The sequence below is a fragment of the Anomaloglossus baeobatrachus genome, chromosome 6 (genome assembly GCF_048569485.1).
Source record: "Anomaloglossus baeobatrachus isolate aAnoBae1 chromosome 6, aAnoBae1.hap1, whole genome shotgun sequence".
NCBI lineage: Eukaryota > Metazoa > Chordata > Amphibia > Anura > Aromobatidae > Anomaloglossus > Anomaloglossus baeobatrachus.
Window position 1 is genome coordinate 381,501,441 of NC_134358.1, and position 20,967 is coordinate 381,522,407.

The 20,967-nt window shown below is 51.6% G+C and overlaps 1 protein-coding gene across 1 annotated transcript in view; it reads left to right on the forward strand.

Annotated features, from left to right (window-relative positions):
- Positions 1-10,745, forward strand: part of DCLK3 (doublecortin like kinase 3) — an 84,369-nt gene extending 73,624 nt beyond the window's left edge. Inside the window, exon 5 of the mRNA XM_075315071.1 lies at positions 84-10,745. Coding sequence (XP_075171186.1) covers positions 84-280 — 197 coding nt within the window. The 3' untranslated portion in view covers positions 281-10,745. The remainder of the gene's footprint in view (positions 1-83) is intronic.
- Positions 10,746-20,967: the final 10,222 nt, after the last annotated feature.

Sequence of the window (20,967 nt, forward strand, 5' to 3'; positions counted from 1 at the left end):
ATTGCTGTCCTGCCTATTTTTATGCTTTTATGGCTATATATTGCCATCTAGTGGTTAATGATGTAATTTCTATCCTGTTCCAGAAGCAAAAGATTTGATCAGCAGGTTGCTAGTGCTAAGTCCACTGAAGAGATTTACTGCCCAGAGTGTGTTGCAGCATAACTGGGTGAAGTCACGTGGACAAATGAATAATCGGAATCTGCAGAGAGAAGTTACTATGAATATAGAGCGACATTTCCGTAATCGACGTCAGAAGAAGGACACACAGAGCGATCTGTAAATTTATTGTATATTTTGATATGTTCCTGACTTCTTACTGCAGCTATTCAGGTTTTTTTCCATTTGTTAAAAAGAGTTTGTCATGGGAAATCTGGCTGTTTAACTAATGGCATTCTGCTATAATGATTGTGAATAAACTTTTGAGGATACACTTGACATAATTCAGGGATTTAAAGACTAGAGAGAAAATGATGCTAATTTCCCACCATGTGCTAATCAGTTCCACTCATCTGGGTGAGGCCACAGCACTAAGCATCTACAGAGGAAGAGTACAATACAAAGGGCGCTCAACTTCAAAATTCCCAATTCATGTGTGGGATCTGTGTTCAGTGAATACAGATTTCCCTATTACTAAGATAGGAAGAGAGAGTTGGTGCTTACAAATTTCTGTGAAATTTTGAACAGAATGTCTATGTATGCCTCTAGATTCCTCTCCCGCCTCTGTAGAATTTTAATAGGACAGGTGAGCAGTGTCCGAGGTCAGTGAGTCACTAACACCGCTCACCGCCTGCGCCCCAGCAGGTACACTTTCCTTGTATTACAATTGTATTTACATCTGTATGACGTGGATAGAATTGAAGGGAGCATCGCTCAGGAAGGGAGCAGAGGCACTGTAATCAGTTCTGCCAGAAAGACATGGGCTATCTCCAGCTGGTGCCATATCACTTTATGTATAATAGGGGTCTATTTAGATTCCATTACGTTATCCACCAAATGCTACACATCTTAATTGAAACCAAACAGCCCCCAATACAGTTAATGTATATTAGTTTCCATGACTATCCTTGGGTTTGACATTTAATATATTAATATTATTATTTGTCACTTGTATTGTGTAAATGGTCCACAATCAATGAATGATTCTATGGCTAACTTTAAAATTGCATGCCCTATTAAAAGGAATCTGTCAGCAGGGTTTTTCTACCTCATCTGGCAGCAACATAATATCGACAAGGAGATTCTGAATCCAAAGGTGTATCACATAGATTACTGGCTGAAACTGTTCTGAAACAATCAAAGAATTTAGATTCAGGAACACAGCAGGGTTGAGATAGCTGTCTGTACCCACACCAGACTCTCAATAGAGATTGTACATTCATTGTGAGGTATCACTAACAGCAGGGAATGTTTATAGTCCTATAATCTTAATCACAGGGTAATAAACCATTCAGATTACATAAACAATTCTACACACATTGATAAGAGAAGCACAGTTGCTTTTTGCATTTTAACTCTTACAGCATGCTGTCCTCAGCTTACATAGCAAATAGCTTCTGACAGATTCCTTTTAAGTCACACCCATAAATTACTCCACTTTTTTTTACTTATGCTGGTATTTTTAGGTGAAAAGTATAGCAATATTAGTGAAATTGGTCATTGGAGCTTGTTACCAGACCCATCGGAGGGGGTGTGTTAGGGCTCCTGTCACCTTAGTCTCTGACCCATTCCTTTGGGGTGGGGGTGATTCAATTGCTTTGATCTGCCTTGATTTCCGGCCCTGACATTCAAATTATGTTTATTTTAATTGTCATCAGTTTTTAGTACACAGTGATGCTGTCGTGGGTGGAGGAAGGGATGCTGCGCTCTCCCACTGCTCGGGATGCAGGTGATGTTGTCGTGGGTGGAGGAAGGGACGCTGCGCTCTCCCACTGCTCGGGTCCGGCCGCTGCTGCTGCGGCTGCTGCTGCTTGGTGGTGGCTCGAGCGGTGGGCCGAATCCCGGGGACTCGAGCGGCGCTCCTCGCCCGTGAGTGAAAAGGGTGGGGATTGGATTGTGGGGATTTGGTTATTGTCCGTGACGCCACCCACGGTTGTGGTGATATTGGTGACACCACCGCTCCTCTGGACGGGGATCCCGGGAGCAATGACTGGGAGCAGCCTGGATGTTAGTTCTCCCCTCCGTGGGTAGGGGGTTGGTTGTCCCGGGCCCGGTGATGGGGTAGGGATGGATGGCAGGCGGGTTACGGGGCCTGGCGAGGTGCAGGGTCGCGGGGCAGCGCTGTGCCGCACGGAATGGTGGTACTCACTCAGCCAATGATGAGGACACAGTTCTCGGTAAAACACATGGCTGGATGGACGGGTCCCACAGACGGCTGCGGTGTTTCTCCTCCCGGCAGGTTGATGGTGACTGACTTTCCCTGCACCTGTGTAACATGTACGGTTCCAATGGGTTCCCACCGGTAACTCGCTCCCCAGCTTGGATGGGTGCTGAAGGAGCCCCTTTTGCCCGCAGGCTCTGGCCCTGGGAACTTTAGCCTTGGCGGTGACTGTGTTTCCCTCTCTCGGTTGGACTTCTGACGGGACTTGGCTGCTGGGAAACCCAGGAGGTTCCCTCCGCTAACGGATTTGGCAAATTCACGGCGACTCCTAGCCTTGCCGGGGTCCGTAAGCCCCTGCCAGATGGTGCTGGCTTCTCTTTGCGTGCCGGTCCGGTACCGCCGGGCCACCGCCCGTCCACGGTCCTTACGGTTAGTTCCAATAGGCCTCTCCTGCAGATGGTCACCACCGTCTGCCAACTGATCCGTCCGGGCCACACACCCGGACCAACTTCAGGCTTCTCTTCTGGCACTTCCCTCCTTCCACTTTCACTTCCAACACAATCTCTGCCCTACTTTTCCCGCCTCCAGGACTGTGAACTCCTTGGTGGGCGGGGTCAACCACCTGGCCCACCCCCTGGTGTGGACATCAGCCCCTGGAGGAAGGCAACAAGGTTTTTTGTCTGACTTTGGTGTGCCTGACCAGGAGTGTGGGGTGTGTTGGTGTTGTTCTGTGACGACCTGGCTTGTCCAGGGCGCCACATTCCCCCTTAGTAAAATGCAGACCATCCGCGGGCTGCCCGTCCATCACCGGTTTTATTTTCACAAACTGGAAAAGATAAAACGGTAAACATATTACAAGTATAATAACATCTTCCCACATCGGGAGGTACTCTTACTTAAATGTTGCTAACGGTGTTGGCTTCCGCTCTCTCACACCCAAGCAACCTGGCCCTGATGCTGCCCCTAAGCAAACAGGCAGCACCCCTTGACCCCAGTCCAGCACAAGTTACCCGAGCGGGTTCTGTCCTTTTCAGGGGACCCACGTCCATGGGGAACCCCTGAAACCCCCAGAGGATCGCCACCGGTTCCGGTGGTGGCTGGGCCCCAGCCTGCTCCACTGCGGGCCCTTCCTCCAATCTGCCTCTCCGGAGGCGGCAACGGTGAAAGCCACAAACATAATTATTTACAAGCCACAAGTTCGTGGTTGCCCTACAAGTTCTCAGGCTTGTCCATAGTAGTTCCTACGTATTTGGTAAAGGGGTCCCAACGGGGACCAGTTGCCGGCAACGACCGGTTTAAATCAAGGCTTTGTCAATCAGGTGAATCTTCGGTTAATCATTCACTTATCATTGGTTAACACTTTCAAACGGTACTTTCAACACATACAGACACAATTCCCCCCCTTTAAAGAGTAGTTTCCCTGTACCTAAGTGGGGGTCTACCTAGGTTAGGACGAGTGGACCTCCGGGGTCCGGTGTCAGTGGTGACAGGCAGTGGGGCAGAGGGAACAATCAGTTCCTCTTCCCTGCTATCGTGTGGGGCAGGCGGAGGCATAGGGGAGCTGGGTACAGGTTCATCCCTGGGCACTGGCTCATGGTTGACCACTTCCATCACTTCCTCATCCACGGGTTGTGGGAACCGTATCACTGGAAGAATCACCGCGCCATTCTGGGTAGGCCAGTCTGCTGGAAACTCACCCATTATGGTGTGGATTACCTCTTTTGCCTTCTCCGCCGGTCTAGGAACCGGAGCTTCAGCCGCTGCCCTCAATGCTGGTGGGCACCTCTTTAGATGGTCCCGGGAAACCGTGGCCAAAGTGCCCCCTTGGTCACGACTGATCTGGTAGGCCTTCCCATCTTCCCATCCTGTGGGCTGTATGACATATGGGGTTTGCTCCCATTGATCATCCACCTTGTGGGTCCTTGTCTTTCACTTCAGCACTACATCTCCAGGCTGGAAATGGCCAGCAGACGCCTTCTGGTTGAAGCGCTGCTCCTGTTGTTCCCGACTCCGACTCAAGTTCTTCTCAACATACTCCTGAATTTGTCGATACTGCACCCTCCGCCGAGTGTCCCATTCAGCTGTCGAAGGGAGTGCTTCTGGGGCTTCCAATCCCATGTCCAGATCCACTGGTAGCCAGCCGGGGCGAGCCCTCATCAGGTATGCTGGGGTGCATTTCGTTGAGCTGGAAGGGATATTGTTGTACATATCGACCAAGTCAGGTAGCTTCTCCGGCCACAGGTTCCGCTCTTCTAGCGGCAACGTCTTGAGGAGGCCCAGGATCAGGTGGTTCATCTTTTCACACATGCCGTTGGTTTGGGCATGGTAAGGCGTGGTCCGGATTTTCTTGCAGCCGTACAACTGACAAAATTCATGGAATACCTCCGCTTCAAAGGCCAGGCCTTGGTCAGTAAACACCTTCTCAGGGTATCCATGTGGTCGACAGAAATAAGCCTGGAATACTCTAGCTGCGGTACGGCCAGTTAGGTCTTTGACTGGGACAACCACCATGAACCTTGAATACTGGTCTACAATGGTTAGAGCGTAGGTGTACCCACTTCGGCTGGGGGTGAGCTTTACATGGTCCAGGGCAACCAGCTCCAGCGGTTGATGTGTAACGATCGGGTGTAGGGGCGCCTTCTGGCTGGCCTCATCCTTCCTTCTCAGCGTGCAAGGGCCACACTCTCGGCACCAGGCCTCTACAGATTCCCGCATTCCACTCCAATAGAACCACTCTCTCAACAGCATCTCTAGTTTCTTCCATCCGAAGTGTCCAGCACCATCATGGTATGCTTGCAGGACGGTGGGCACGTTAGCTTGGGGAATCACCAACTGGCGGATCTTCTCATGAGTCTTCGGGTTAATCAGCTCACGGTACAACTTCCCCTGGTGTAAATACAGCTGGGTCCGTTCTCCTCACAGGCGTTGGGCTTCGGCTGGGGCGGCAGGGTCTATCCCAGCAGCGCCTTGTTCCACCAAGATCTTGACTAGGCGGATAGCGGGTGCCTGGTCCTGGGCTTCTTGCCACTCCTGGCTGGGCAGCGGTTCCAGGTTTACCCGTTGTTGATGGACATGCACCTTCTCAGTCGGTGGTTGATGAAATGCGGGCAACTCAATCTCTTCGAGGTCGTCATCCTCAGGCCCTTCTTCCAACAGGTGGGGCATCCGAGAGAGTGCATCGGCATTAACGTTGGCACGGCCAGCCCTGTACTTGATAGTGAAATCGTAGTTTGCTAGCCTAGCCACCCACCGCTGTTCCAACGCGCCCAGCTTGGCTGTATCCAGGTGGGTCAGCGGGTTATTATCCGTGAAAGCCGTAAACTTAGCCGCTGCCAGGTAATTGCAGAACCGCTCGGTGATAGCCCACACCAGTGCCAGGAGCTCAAGCTTGAAAGAGCTGTAGTTCTCAGGGTTCCTCTCAGTCGGTCGAAGCCTTCGGCTAGCATAAGCAATCACTTTTTCTTTTCCGTCTTGGACCTGGGATAGGACTGCCCCCAAGCCTACATTACTGGCATCGGTGTAGAGGATGAAGGGGTGGTTGTAATCAGGGTATGCTAGGATTTCTTCTCCGGTCAGGGCCGCTCTCAGCTGACGAAAGGATTCCTCATGCCTTTCTTCCCACACCAATGGGGCTCCTAGGGGTCTACCACCTTTGGTCTGTCCCACGAGGAGGTCTTGCATGGGGGCGGCCATCTTCGTGTACCCCTTGATGAAGCGACGGTAATACCCCACTAGGCCTAGGAACTGCCTCACCTCTCTCACCGTGGTCGGCCTCGGCCAGTCCTGGATGGCGGAGATTTTCTCAGGGTCAGGGGCGACACCCTCTGCACTGACCACATGCCCTAGGTACTGCACTCTGGGTTTCAGCAGATGACACTTTGAGGGCTTCAACTTCATCCCATATTTGGCAAGGGACGCAAACACCTCGGCTAGGTGCTCCAGGTGGGCTTCATATGTCTGGGAGTACACAATCACATCATCCAGGTACAGTAGGACGGTCTCAAAGTTTAGATGCCCCAGACAGCATTCCATCAGCCGTTGGAAGGTTCCAGGGGCATTGCACAGCCCGAACGGCATGCTATTAAACTCGCAGAGTCCCATAGGGGTGGCAAATGCAGTCTTCTCTCGGTCTCCTGGCGCCAGAGCCACCTGCCAGTACCCACTTGTGAGGTCAAGGGTGGAAAAATAGTTAGCGGTTCTCAGCACAGCCAGAGATTCCTCAATGCGGGGCAGAGGGTAAGCATCCTTATGCGTTATCTGGTTAATTTTCCGGTAATCCACACACATCCGCATGGTGCCATCCTTCTTCTTAACCAGTACCAACGGGGCGGCCCAGGGACTATAGCTGTCCCTAATAACCCCTGCCTCCTTCATGTTCCTCAACATGTCCTTGGCACATTGGTAGTGTGCAGGGGGAATAGGCCTGTACCTCTGTTTGATAGGGGGGTGCTCACCGGTGGGGATATGGTGTTGGACCCCTTTAATCTGCCCAAAGTCTAGGGGATGTTTGCTAAAAACTCGCTCATACTCCCGTACCACCCGGTATACCCCTTCTTTGTGATGTGTAGGGGTATCGTCAGTGCCTACATGTAGCTGTCGGCACCACTCGTCTAACTCCCCTTGGGATGGGTGAGTGCTGGCAGTAGGTGGTGAGGTTGGGGGAACGGCCTCGCGGATGGTGTGGGGATCCAGAGTGAACAACTTGGCAAGGGTAGCGTACCAGGGAAGCCTGACTTCTTCCTCCCCGCAGTTCAGCACCCTCACGGACACTCTCCCCTTCTTTACATCTACCACCCCTCGGGCGGCCATTACTGTGGGCCAGTGTTCAGAGGGCATGGGCTCTATCATGGCAGGTTAGTCACGCCCCTGGGGCCCTACCGCTGCCCTACACCAAATCATCATCTCGCTCCTGGGAGGTACAATCAAAGGGGCAACATCCATCACTCTCACCCCACCAATCTCTCCTCCTGTCGAGTTCACATGTTGGCGGTACATCAGGGCTCTGATCTCACGCTGCACAGCTCTCTGTCGGCTCCCCGCCGCCGTGGCGGCCAGCTGCTGCAGTAGGGTCAGCACATCACTCATACAGTGCTCCATTACGTTAGTCCCTAGCACTACCTTCGGGTTATGATCACTGGGTTCATTCATTATCACAATCATACCCTGGTGTTGCAGTTCAGCTCGTCCCACAGTCATGCCCACTTGCTTGTACCCCACTTGGGTCAATGGGAGTCCATCAGCAGCAATCAGTGTCATACTGGCATCTGGGGGAGCCAGTTCGTCTTTTCCCCAATACCATTGATACAGTGTGTATGGTATGGTGGTTACCTGTGATCCAGTGTCCAGGAGAGCCATAACCGGTATGCCGTCCACAGCCACGGGGATGATGGGCCGGGCCCCGTTGTACCGGTCCCGCCAGTCTGGGGGGCCATGGGGTTCTACTCCTGAGGATTGGCCCGTGGCCCCAGGGGTTGCTCGTTTAACGGACACCGTCGGGAGTAGTGGCCGGGTTTGCTGCACCTGTAACAGGTTGGGGTCCATACCGTGAGTCATTGGCCCTTCGCTGCTGCATCCAGGGGACGTCCTCAGGGCTGTCTGCGAGCTGCATCTTCACCGGGGCCTGGGATCTGGTCGGAGGCTGGAGTGCGGCGAGGATCTTAGCGAGGTCCCCATCCATGCGGTGAACCTGAGCAGCAGCGAGTTCTTCCATCGTTCCGCTTGGGGCTGCAGGCACTGGAGGTGCTGGTGGGGTAGGGGCCACCACGACGGGAGCAGTCTCAACCGGCCACGGGGCTGGCTCAGGGGCTTTAGATGCGGGGGGTTGCAGAGCTTTGATGGCCCGTTCCTTTAATACGGCAAAGTCCACATCAGGGTGTTCTAGGGCCCACAGCCGAAGTTGTTTGCGGTCCTCTGAGGACCTCATCCCCTGCACAAACTGCTCACTTAACATTTTGTTACTGTCCGCACTGTTGATGGTGTCCACCCGCTTCAGTGTGCGGAGTGCGGTTTGCAGGCGCAAGGCATAGTCCCGAATACTATCTGCGGCCGTTACCGGCATTGATAGAACTGCATCCGCAACTCTGCCTCGGTACGGGTCTCAAAGGCGGTCTGCAACTTCTCAAAGATGGTGGCTACAGAGGACCGGTCCCCCTCGGCCCAGGTCTCCGCCTCTTGCTCAGCCGCGCCGGTTAGCTGCCCCAGCACTAGCGCTGCACGTTGCTTATCAGTCAGGGGGTACAGCTCTAGTAGCGGACTAAGCATTTTCCGGAAAACCTGCAAGGCATCAGGTTTCCCATCGTACTGCGGTAGCCAGGCGCAGCTCCGGGCACATAGGACAGAGAGAACGGCATCACCTGAGCGAGAGCTGGGGCCGCAGCGCCCCCCGCCAGCGCGGCCGGGACCTGTGCAGGCCCATTCCCATCTACGGGTGCTCCCACAACTGCGTCCGCCGCCCCTCCAGTGGCTTCGTCGGGCGCAGACATCTTGTTTCCGTCCCCCTTAGTCTCTTTCCGGCTCCTTCTCTACAGGGGCGGGGTTTTGGCCTTCGCGCCTCCACTACTCGAGGAGACGCTCGAGCGGGAATTTTTCGCGCCCAAGATGGCGGCTTCTCAAATTTTCCGGCCGGACACCTCCGGCGGTAACAAGGCGCACCTCTACCAGACGGCAGAGCAGTAAGATCCTGTTCGTGACGCCAAGTTGTCGTGGGCGGAGGAAGGGACACTGCGCTCTCCCACTGCTCGGGTCCGGCCGCTGCGGCTGCTGCTGCTCGGTGGTGGCTCGGACGGTGGGCCGGATCTCGGGGACTCGAGCGGCGCTCCTCGCCCGTGAGTGAAAAGGGTGGGGATTGGATTGTGGGGATTTGGTTATTGTCCGTGACGCCACCCACGGTTGTGGTGATATTGGTGACACCACCGCTGCTCTGGACGGGGATCCCGGGAGCGATGACTGGGAGCAGCCTGGATGTTAGTTCTCCCCTTCGTGGGTAGGGGGTTGGTTGTCCAGGGGCCCGGTGATGGGGTAGGGATGGATGGCAGGCGGGTTATGGGGCCTGGCGAGGTGCAGGGTCGCGGGGCAGCGCTGTGCCGCACGGCACGGTGGTACTCACTCAGCCAATGATGAGGACACAGTTCTCGGTAAAACACATGGCTGGATGGACGGGTTCCACAGACGGCTGCGGTGTTTCTCCTCCCGGCAGGTTGATGGTGACTGCCTTTCCCTGCACCTGTGTAACGTGTACGGTTCCAATGGCTTCCCACCGGTAACCCGCTCCCCAGCTTGGATGGGTGCTGAAGGAGCCCCTTTTGCCCGCAGGCTCTGGCCCTGGGAACTTTAGCCTTGGCGGTGACTGTGTTTCCCTCTCTCGGTTGGACTGTTGCCTTCTGACGGGACTTGGCTGCTGGGAAACCCAGGAGGTTCCCTCCGCTAACGGATTTGGCAAATTCACGGCGACTCCTAGCCTTGCCGGGGTCTGTAAGCCCCTGCCGGATGATGCTGGATTCTCTTTGCGTGCCGGTTCGGTACCGCCGGGCCACCGCCCGTCCACGGTCCTTACGGTTAGCTCCAATAGGCCTCTCCTGCAGACGGTCACCACCGTCTGCCAACCTTGCTGATCCGTCCGGGCCACACACCCGGACCAACTTCAGGCTTCTCTTCTGCCACTTCCCTCCTTCCACTTTCACTTCCAACACAATCTCTGCCCTACTTTTCCCGCCTCCAGGATTGTGAACTCCTCGGTGGGCGGGGCCAACCGCCTGGCCCACCCCCTGGTGTGGACATCAGCCCCTGGAGGAAGGCAACAAGGGTTTTTGTGTGACTTTGGTGTGCCTGACCAGGAGTGTGGGGTGTGTTGGTGTTGTTCTGTGACGACCTGGCTTGTCCATGGCGCCACATTGTCTTCATATCAGAACTATGGACTGTATCACTTATAATCAGAAGGATTTATTATGTTTTTCTAATGTGTCTGTAAAAAATATTTGATGTCGTTTTCTGTCAGTGAATTTTTGATAATCTGTCCAGAAAAATTGAAAAGTCAAGTTGGCAACCTTGGCGAGATATCAGTCATGTATCCGTGCACATAATCACAAATGTAACTGTCTAGTGTCTGCAGTCCCATCATGATAAGTGGCACTGGGCGGTGTGCAATAGGCACATAACTTCATTTTCTTCCTGCTCCATATTCTTCAGATTTTCACAGTATATGTGCTGATAGGATATTTGCATGTAGTTCAGCAGTATGCCTTTAGTGAAATATTCGCATTCCTTACTACAAATCTTCTTTTCTTAAGTTAATAATCAATGTCCAAGTGTGAAACTTTGGTTTTCTAAACCTGTAACATGACAACACTCCAACAGCTCTACAACTTTCTAATATATATTGCGTTTTTCTCACATTTTCAAGATCACTGTTTGCTGTGAAAAGAATAAAAACCTTCCCTGATTATATACGGATCATCATTCTGTCTTTTGTAAAAGTGATAAAACTAAGTTTGGTTATGATTGGTAAGGATTTTCAACCTCCAGAGTTACTGGAGGCCCATCCTACTGTAAAAAAGGACTACCTAACACCATAATGAAACTACATGTTGGCAGGCCCACCACCAGAAATTTCAAGGCCCCATACTGGCAAAATTTTCGGGCTCCCTTGAGACTCCACCCAGTCTCCACCCAGCCTCGCCTCCACCAAGCTCTGCCTCCAGTCCTCAAACCTTCCACAGTCCCACTGTCCACTCTGGAAAAACTCCACTTCTGCACTCCCTCCGCCAAAGCGGTCTGAGTAGTCGTTATGTGACCAATCATTCTAAAGCGATGTTCATACTTAGAGTCATGTGATGACGAGCTGCTCTTCCTAACTCTCTCAATGTTCAGTGGAAAACAGAATGGCAAGAAGAAAGCGAAAAGCGGTCACATGACCGTAAGTATGAAAATCACATATGAGTGGAGTGGCCATGTGATGATTGCTGGAACCAGCAAGCAAAGCTGAATCCTGATAGTGAGTATATTACACGCTGTTAGGATTGGGCATGCTACAGTGCTTAGTTTTATAATTAAAGGGCTTGTCCAGGTTTGAGATGAATGTCTGCAGTCACTTTAGGGGACTGAAGGCTTTTGAATTCTCTCAGCGCTTGCACTGCACACTTTTAGGATTCACTAGTACCAATGGTGAGATTGGACGGTCATATAAGCACAAGTACGAGATTTGTATACTTCTGGTCACATTCTGACTGGACATGTTCGGCCTCACGCAATTCATTTTCATTGATCAAGATCACGCATGTGTACTCGACACGTGACTGCATGTATGTAAATAGCATACTTGTGGTTTTGTGACCACCCACTCTCACTGCTGACACCAAAGAATCCTGACAGTGTGCAGTGTGCGCACTGTGAGAACTCAGAAGTCTGCAGTCACATAGAGTGACACAGAGTGACTGCAGACTCATCACAAACTGTAATGCTCCTAATATTAAGAAAACACAGTAACCCTTAAATTGGCAGATGGCACAATACTTAATTAACATAGCCCTGTATAATGTAATCTTAAAAATTCTGAACTGTTAAATTTTTACAGGATCAGGACTTATAACAGCGCAGGAATACATTAACTGGGAGTCATCAGAGGTACAGAAATACATCACTAAAGCCCCCATCAGGACAGAAACACAGCATCAAAACCCACATCAGTACAGAAACACATCACCAGAACCACGATAGATGCAGAAACAAAGCATCAAAACTCTCATCAGTACAGAAATACATCACAGAACTACCATAGCAGTAATGAATGACAAAGGAATTCAGCTCACCCACTCCAAGTCTCCAGGCCTTCTCTCTGCAGCACGGACAATCGGGCGGGCAGCTACAAGCATGTAAGAAGAGATCCAGCGCAGAAAGGAATGCACTCTTCAATATAAATTTCCATATGGTTTATTCCATGTGCACAAATGTGAAAGGTAGGTATAGACAGCCCCTAAGCAGGGGAAAAAAAATGACTAGCGACGCGTTTCGACCGTATTACACATGACTAAGACCGTGTAATACGGTCGAAACGCGTCGCTAGTCATTTTTTCCCCTGCTTACGGGCTGTCTGTACCTACCTTTCACATGTGTGCACATGGAATAAACTATCTGGAAATTTATAAAGAGAAGAGTGCCTTCCTTTCTGCGCTGGATCTCTTCTTACATACAGAATTACCATAGGTACGGAAAGAAAGTATCATAATGTTCATCAGTACAGAAATTCATCTTCAAAACCACCATAGGTACAGAAACAAAGCTCATAACCACCAGCAGTACAGAAATACATCCATATAACCCCACCAGTACGGATACAGCATCAAAACCCTCATCAGTAGAGGAATACATCACAAGAAAGAATCGGTACACGGTTCATCAATTTTAATGTCAGGTCAGCCTAGTATATATATATTTATCGCATGAACCTAGAACTTCCAGTATGTCCTTAACAATTGTAAGAAGACCCTGGGAGTTGTAGTTATCAGTCATATATCAGACCATACAGGAACCACAGTACTGATGAGAATTAGTCAGTATCATAAATAAATATTTACATCCAGGTATTTTATAGATGACGTCGTCTCTGATCGGAGTTGTTCTTTTTCTTTTCTTCATCTTGTCCAGATACCATGATGACTTTTAATGGCCGCAGCTTGTCTCTGCAGACTTCCATCTTCTCCGCTTTTCTTTAGCACATCCTGACACGATGCCTGAAAAATAAGAGTGTCATTACAATGTCCCTGAATAAAAATATCTGCCCTACACTGCGCTCCTGAATAAATTATTGCCCCTCACTGTGTTCCCTGCACAAAATATGATGCAAACACAATCCCTCTTATGGTACATGCCCTTCACACTGCCCTCTCCTTTCCATACAGGGCTTTCTCTTCACACTGTCCTCTACACTTTGTCCCTCTCTACTGCCCAGTCTCTATACTGTTCCATCTCATCACACTCCCGCCTCCTTGCCAAACTGTCCCCTCCTTGCTGTGGCCTCTCACTGTCCCCCATTTAGCCTCTTCTACATACTACCCCCAACCACACTACCCAGTCGTATCTGCATCCATCCCGCCCCCACACTACCCAGTCTTTATTATGTGCCACCTCACATTTTTATCATCCCATATGGTCTTATAACAACCTCCGTAGTCATCACCTCCTTGCTTCCCATACTATCTCTGCACCCATCCCCTCCTTATACTGTGTCTGCACCCATTTCCCCTCTTCATACTGTGTCTGCACCTATCTCCCCCTCAATCCTCATACTGTGTCCAAACCCATCTTCCTCTATCATAGTGTCTGCATTCATCCCACCATTCCTCATACTGTGTCTGCACCCATGCCCCCTCTCCTCATGCTGTGTCTGCACCCATCCCCCCTTACTCCTCATACTTTGTCCACACTCATCCCCCAACTTACCATACTGTGTCCGCACCCATTCCCTCTCACTTTTCTTACTGTGTCCACAACCATCCCCCTCACACCTCATACTGTGTCCACATCCATCCCACCTTACTCCTCATGCTATGTCCACACCCATATCCCCCTTATTTCTCATACTTTGTATGCACCCATCCCCCGTCAATTCTCATACTGTGTCCGCACCCATCCTCCTCTCACTTCTTATACTGTGTCCGTATATCCACCCTCACATTTCATACTGTGTCCGCACCCATCCCCCCTCACTTTTTATATTGTATTCACTCCCATTCTACCCTCATGCTCCTCATACTGTGTCTTTACCCCTTCATGACCTTTGACGGATCTAGCCGTCATGGTGCCCTGGTACTTAAAGACCCATGACGGATACATCCGTCATGGCGGAATCGCGGCACCAGAGCACCGGGCACCGCGATCGGTTTTAAAAAACTGTAGATTCGGGAAGGAGAGGACTTGTACCTGACCTCAGGAGGGGTGGTGTCTCCTTCCTGGACCTACGGAGGCTGTGATTGGCTGAGCGGCGTTCGTCAGCCAATCACAGCCAGTGTTATGTTTCAGCCATTGAAAATGGCTGAAGCATTGAAATCCAGCTATGTCAGTGCAGCTGCAGCACTGGCCATTGGCTGGAGCTCAGTGAGTTTTACTGTACCCGCCCCCAGCTCTGATTGGAGAGATCGGCCTTGTGACCGATTTCTCCAAGCAGCACCGTGCATGTCAGGTTTCCAGGTTTTCCAGTTCTCTTTTGAATGAGCTTGCCCTCGGTTAACATGGAGTTTACTGTTCTGTTGCCCTACTTCCTGTCCAGCTGCTTAAAAGGCCGCCTCTAAGCTTAGTCCAGTGCCTGAGTATACTGCTTGCTGTGTGCTCCTGCTTTGCTGCTGCTAATCCTGATTGCCTTTGGATCCTCCTAAAGACTACCGACCGACCGACTCTGGACCTTACCCGGTTTCTCAAAGCTGTGCCCGGATTCCGTCTGCCATCTTCGGTCAGCACTCTGCCCGGTTCTCTCTGGTTCGTAACCACTCTGGACAATCATCCCGTACGGACACTCCTGGACTTTTACCGCTTGCCCCTTGTGTCCCGGCTGCGGCGCATTTAGGCCTTCTGGGGTGATTGCCGGACAGTCCCTGTATAGGGGTTCGCTCTGGTGGTCTCCCTGGGGGAGTCCGGTGCGTGGCCCCGGGAATTCCCTTCGCTCCGTTTCGGGAAGGTATTTTGTGTAGTTGTACCGCTGTGTTTTCCGTTGTGTATCTACCGTGGTTACACATTATAAAATATCTTGTACCAAGAAGTCGATCCACCGCTGCCCTGCTCCATGTGCTTCGCCCCTGCTCTCCAGCTGCGCTCCTCCATGTGACGCCGCTACTTTCCCGCTGCGCCCCTGCATGTTACGCCGCTACTCAGCAGTAAGAGAGCAGCGGCGTCAGATGCAGGGGGTGGCGCAGCGGGAGGAGAGCAGCGGCGTCAGATGCAGGGGGTGGCGCAGCGGGAGGAGAGCAGCGGCGTCAGATGCAGGGGGTGGCGCAGCGGGAGGAGAGCAGCGGCGTCAGATGCATGGGAGCATCTGACGCCGTTGCTCTCCTCACGCTGTGCCCCCCCCTACATCTGACGCCGCTGCTTTCTTTCTGCTGCCTGCTTGTATCTGCCGCTCCACCGCCCCTGCATCTGCCGCTGCACTCTCCCCATCAGCCGCTCCACCGCCCCTGCATCTGCCACTGCACTCTCCCCATCAGCCGCTCCACCGCCCCTGCATCTGCCGCCGCACTCTCCCCATCAGCCACTGCACTCTCCCCATCAGCCGCTCCACCGCCCCTGCATCAGCCACTGCACTCTCCCCATCAGCCGCTCCACCGCTCCTGCATCAGCCGCCGCACTCTCCCCATCAGCCACTGCACTCTCCCCATCAGCCGCTCCACCGCCCCTGCATCAGCCGCCACACTCTCCCCATCAGCCACTGCACTCTCCTCATCAGCCACTCCACCGCCCCTGCATCAGCCACTGCACTCTCCCCATCAGCCGCTCCACCGCCCCTGCATCAGCCGCCGCACTCCCCCCATCAGCCACTGCACTCTCCCCATCAGCCGCTCCACCGCCCCTGAATCAGCCGCCGCTCTCCCCATCAGCCACTGCACTCTCCCCATCAGCTGCTCCATCGCCCCTGCATCAGCCACTGCACTCTCCCCATCAGCCGCTCCACCGCCCCTGCATCAGCCGCTGCACTCTCCCCATCAGCCACTGCACTCTCCCCATCAGCTGCTCCACCGCCTCTGCATCAGCCGCCGCACTCTCCCCATCAGCCACTGCACTCTCCCCATCAGCCGCACCACCGCCCCTGCATCTGCCGCCGCACTCTCCCCATCAGCCACTGCACTCTCCCCATCAGCCGCTCCACCGCCCCTGCATCAGCCACTGCACTCTCCCCATCAGCCGCTCCACCGCCCCTGCATCAGCCGCCGCACTCTCCCCATCAGCCACTGCACTCTCCCATCAGCCGCTCCACCGCCCCTGCATCAGCCGCCGCACTCTCTCCATCAGCCACTGCACTCTCCTCATCAGCCGCTCCACCGCCCCTGCATCAGCCACTGCACTCTCCCCATCAGCCGCTCCACCGCCCCTGCATCAGCCGCCGCACTCTCCCCATCAGCCACTGCACTCTCCCCATCAGCCGCTCCACCGCCCTGCATCAGCCGCCGCTCTCCCCATCATCCACTGCACTCTCCCCATCAGCCGCTCCACCGCCCCTGCATCAGCCACTGCACTCTCCCCATCAGCCGCTCCACCGCCCCTGCATCAGCCGCTGCACTCTCCCCATCAGCCACTGCACTCTCCCCATCAGCTGCTCCACCGCCTCTGCATCAGCCGCCGCACTCTCCCCATCAGCCGCCGCACTCTCCCCATCAGCTGCCGCACTCTCCCCATCAGCTGCCGCACTCTCTCCCCATCAGCCGCCGCACTCTCTCCCCATCTGCCGCCGCACTCTCCCCATCTGCCGCCGCACTCTCCCCATCTGCCGCCGCACTCTCCCCATCTGCCGCCGCACTCTCCCCATCTGCCGCCGCACTCTCCCCATCTGCCGCCGCACTCTCCCCATCTGCCGCTGTGCCCATGCATCTGCCACCTCACTCCCCCATCAGCCTCTGCGCCCCTGCATCTGCCACCTCACTCCCCCATCAGCCTCTGCCCCCTCCCTGATCTGCTGCGTGCTCTCTCCCATCCCCTTAATCCTCTGCCCCCTTCCTCCCTCCCGGATCTGCTGCAATCCTGCTGCCTAGATCCATTCTGTAAGGTAGCTATCCCCAATCTCACCTCCCGCTCCCCTTCCACCCTTCCCCTCGCCACCCCCTTCCTCTGCCGCTCCTGCATCCGTTGTGCCCTGACCCATCCTCTGCCGCTCCTCCATCCGCCGCGCCATCTCCCATCCTCCGCCGCGCCCCCTCTCCCATCCTCCGCTGCTCCTGCATCCGTTGCGCTCTCTTCTATCCTCCATCCATCTTTTTTCCATCCCACCTAGTCCCCCCCTTTTTGCAGCACATCCGTGCGTTCGTCCTAATTTTTTTTATGTAAACTAAGAAAGAAATACAAATAAACTTAGTTTAGGGCCAGTAAAATGATACTGTAGTAATCGGCAACTACAGTATTTTTTACTGAATATTGTAAGGGTCAGCCCAGTGTCACACATGAGAGCGATGCACAAGTCTCACATCGCATCATCCGGCATGGTCGCTCTCTTCCAGACAGGAATGTGCGGCTATGCCGCGTGATGCGAGATTTGTGCATTGCTCTCATGTGTGGCACTTGCCTTAGTGTCAGTTGCAGGCGCTTATATATATATATATATATTTTTTTTTTTTTTTTTTCTTTTTTTTACTGACGTCTGTATTTTTTATTTTGCCAAACTAATATTTCTTTGTATGGGGGGGTCTAGTTTCCAACATGGGGTCACATGTGGGGGAGCTCCACGGTTTGGGCACATCAGGGGGATCTCCAAACGCAACATGGTGCGGCTAACGATTCCAGCGAATTTTCCATTTAAAAAGTCAAATGACGCTCCTTCCCTCTGGAGCTCTGCCGTGCGCCCAAACAGTGGTTTTCTGCCACATATGAGGTATCAGCGTACTCAGAACAAATTGCCCAACAAATTTTGCGGTCCATTTTATCCTGATACCCCTGTAAAAATTAAAAAATTGAGCCTAAAATAACATTTTTGTGGAAAAAAAGTACTTTTTTGTTTTTATGCCTCAATGTATGAAGCACCTGAGGGTTCAAAGTGCTCATTACCCATGTAGATTTATGCCATGGGGGTCTAGTTTCCAAAATGAGGTCACTTGTGGGGGAGCTCCATTGTTTAGGCACCTCAGTGGGGTCTCCATACGTAACATGGCGTACGCTAATAATTCCAACCAATTTTGCTGTGAAATGGCGCTTCTTCTCTTCTGAGCCTCGCCGTGTGCCCAGACAATTACTTTCCACCACATATGAGGTATCTGTGTACTCAGGAGAAATTGCACAATACATTTTATGGTGCATTTTTCCTGATACCCTTGTGGAAAAAAAGCTACCTGGTTGAAATAACAATTTCATGGTAAAAAAAAAATATATATTTTCACGGCTGAACATTCTAAACTTTTGTGAAGCCTCCAGGGGTTCAAAGTGTTCAGTAAACATCTAGATAAATTCAATGAGGGGTCTAGTTTCCAAAATGGGGTCACTTGTGGGGGAGCTCCATTGTTTAGGCACCTCAGGGGGTCTCCAAACACAACATGGCATCCACTAACGATTCCAGACAATTTTGTGTTTGAAAAGTCAAATGGCGCTCCTTGACTTCCGAGCCTTGCCGTGTGCCCAAACATTTGATTTCCACCACATATGAGGTATCTGTGTACTCAGGAGAAAATGCACAATACATTTTATGTTGCAATTTTTCCTGATACCCTTGTGAAAAAAAGCTACCTGGTTGAAGTAACAATTTCGAGGTAATTTTTTTTTTTTTTATTTTCACGGCTCAAAGTTATTAACTATTGTGAAGCCCCTAGAGGTTCAAAATGCTCAATAAACATCTAGATAAATTCCATGAGGGGTCTAGTTTCCAAAATGGGGTCACTTGTGGGGGAGCTCCATTGTTTAGGTACCGCAGGGGGTCTCCAAACGCAACATCGCGTCTGCTAATTATTCCAGACAATTTTGCTTTCAAAAATTCAAATGATGCTCCTTCTCTTCCGAGCCTTGCCGTGCGCCCAAACAGTTGATTTCCCCCACATATGAGATATCGGTGTACTCAGGAGAAATTGCACAATTAATTTTATGGTGCATTTTTCCTGATATCCTTGTGAAAATGCTAAATTTTATGCTAAAGTAACATTTTTGTGTAAAAAAGTAAAATTTTCATTTTTTCCTTCCACATTGCTTTGGTTGCTGTAAAGCTCCTAAAGGGTTAATCAACTTTTTGGATGTAGTTTTGAGCAGTGTGAGGGGTGCAGATTTTAGAATGGGGTCACTTTTGGGTATTTTCTGTCACCTAGGCCTCTCAAAGTCACTCCAAATGTGATGTGGTACCTAAAAAATTTTATTTGTAAATTTTGTTGGAAAAATGAAAAATTGCTGATGAACTTTGAACCCTTCTAACTTCCTAACGGAAAAAAAAATTGTTTAGAAAATTGCGCTGGTATAAAGTAGACAAGTGGGAAATGTTATATAGTAACTATTTTGTGTGACATATCTCACAGATTTATGGGCATAAAATTTAAAATTTTGAAAATTGCGAAATTTTCGCCAAATTTCCCAAATTTTCACACATAAACGCAAAAAATATCGGCCTAAATTTACCATTGACATGAAGTACAATATGTCACAAAAAAACAATCTCAAAATCGCCAGGATCCGTTGAAGCGTTCCAGAGTTATAACCTGTCAAAGTGACACTGGTCAGAAATGTAAAAAATTGCCGGGTCTTTAAGGTGAAAACAGGCTGGGGGCTGAAGGGGTTAAATTTAACCCATGGCTCCCCATACTCACCCTCCATTCAGTCCCCATACTGTGTGTGCACTTATCACCCCCTTGTTTGCTCCCCATTCCAGGTTCTCAAACGTCCCCCATTTGCTCCACATACACCCCCCCTCCCCTGTCCCCTAATTACAATTAATCTTCGATGTCTTCAGCTTCTTTGGAACACTTTCCACCAGCTCTGTGTGCGCCTTTGCAGCTTCGAGGAGTGACATCAGCAGCATGATCAGCTGACCGGCTCACACTGTTGATGTCGCTGGGTCAGGGCTTCAATTGTACCACCATCTAATAGACGCTAGTATAGTTGATCCCTGGGAGCCGATGCTGCAGATTCTGTTGACAGTGGCTCAGACAATGTCCGAATCCCATGCAGCCACTGGAAAGACACCGCGGACCCCCATATCAGGTGGCCCGATGCCACCACACTGCCCTCTGCGTCCACCTGCCTCCTCTACATGCAGCTCTGGTTCCTGCCCTCTGCCCCAGGGCCCGGTGAGCATGAGAATGAAAGAGGAGGGGCCCGGGCTGCCAGCATGTCCGGGTCCCCCTGTGTGCTTTTGCTTACCGGTTGCACCCTCGGACGCGCTTCCTGCTAAAACAAGGCAGGGGCTGGGGTCGATGGGTCCCCCCACCACCCACTGCTCTGCCCCACTGACTGTGCCTCCAGTCAAGGAAATGGCTAATTTGCATGCTCTGCCCCTCTGCATGCAAATTAGCCAGGTATATTAATCGAAGCAACACTGCCTGGCCCCTCTGCTGCAGCTGTGACTAGAACCTGGTGAAGAGGGGGGCCCAGCCGGCTCAGGGCTTAATAAAGCTAATTAATTAACTATTGAAGAAACACATATGGAAATAAGGTGTAAAAAAATGTATTAAACCAAAATATGTTAAATCTCTGATTCCTTAAAGTACCTTCTTTTAACTCTGATGAAAGCTGACAGCTTTACACCCCCTTGGCATGCTCTCAAGATGCTTCATCTAGTAGTCACCTGAAATAGGTTTCCAACAGTCTTAAAGAACTTCCCAGAGGAGCTGAGCACATTGGTTTCTTTGCTTTTGCTTTATGCTCCAACTCATCTCAAGCCATTTTAATTAGGTTGAGGTGGAGTGGTTGTGGAGTTTTCAAATCTGATCCCACACTCCACTCTTCTTATTATTGCTCACATATTCATTCAATAGCCTGGAGGTGCATTTTGG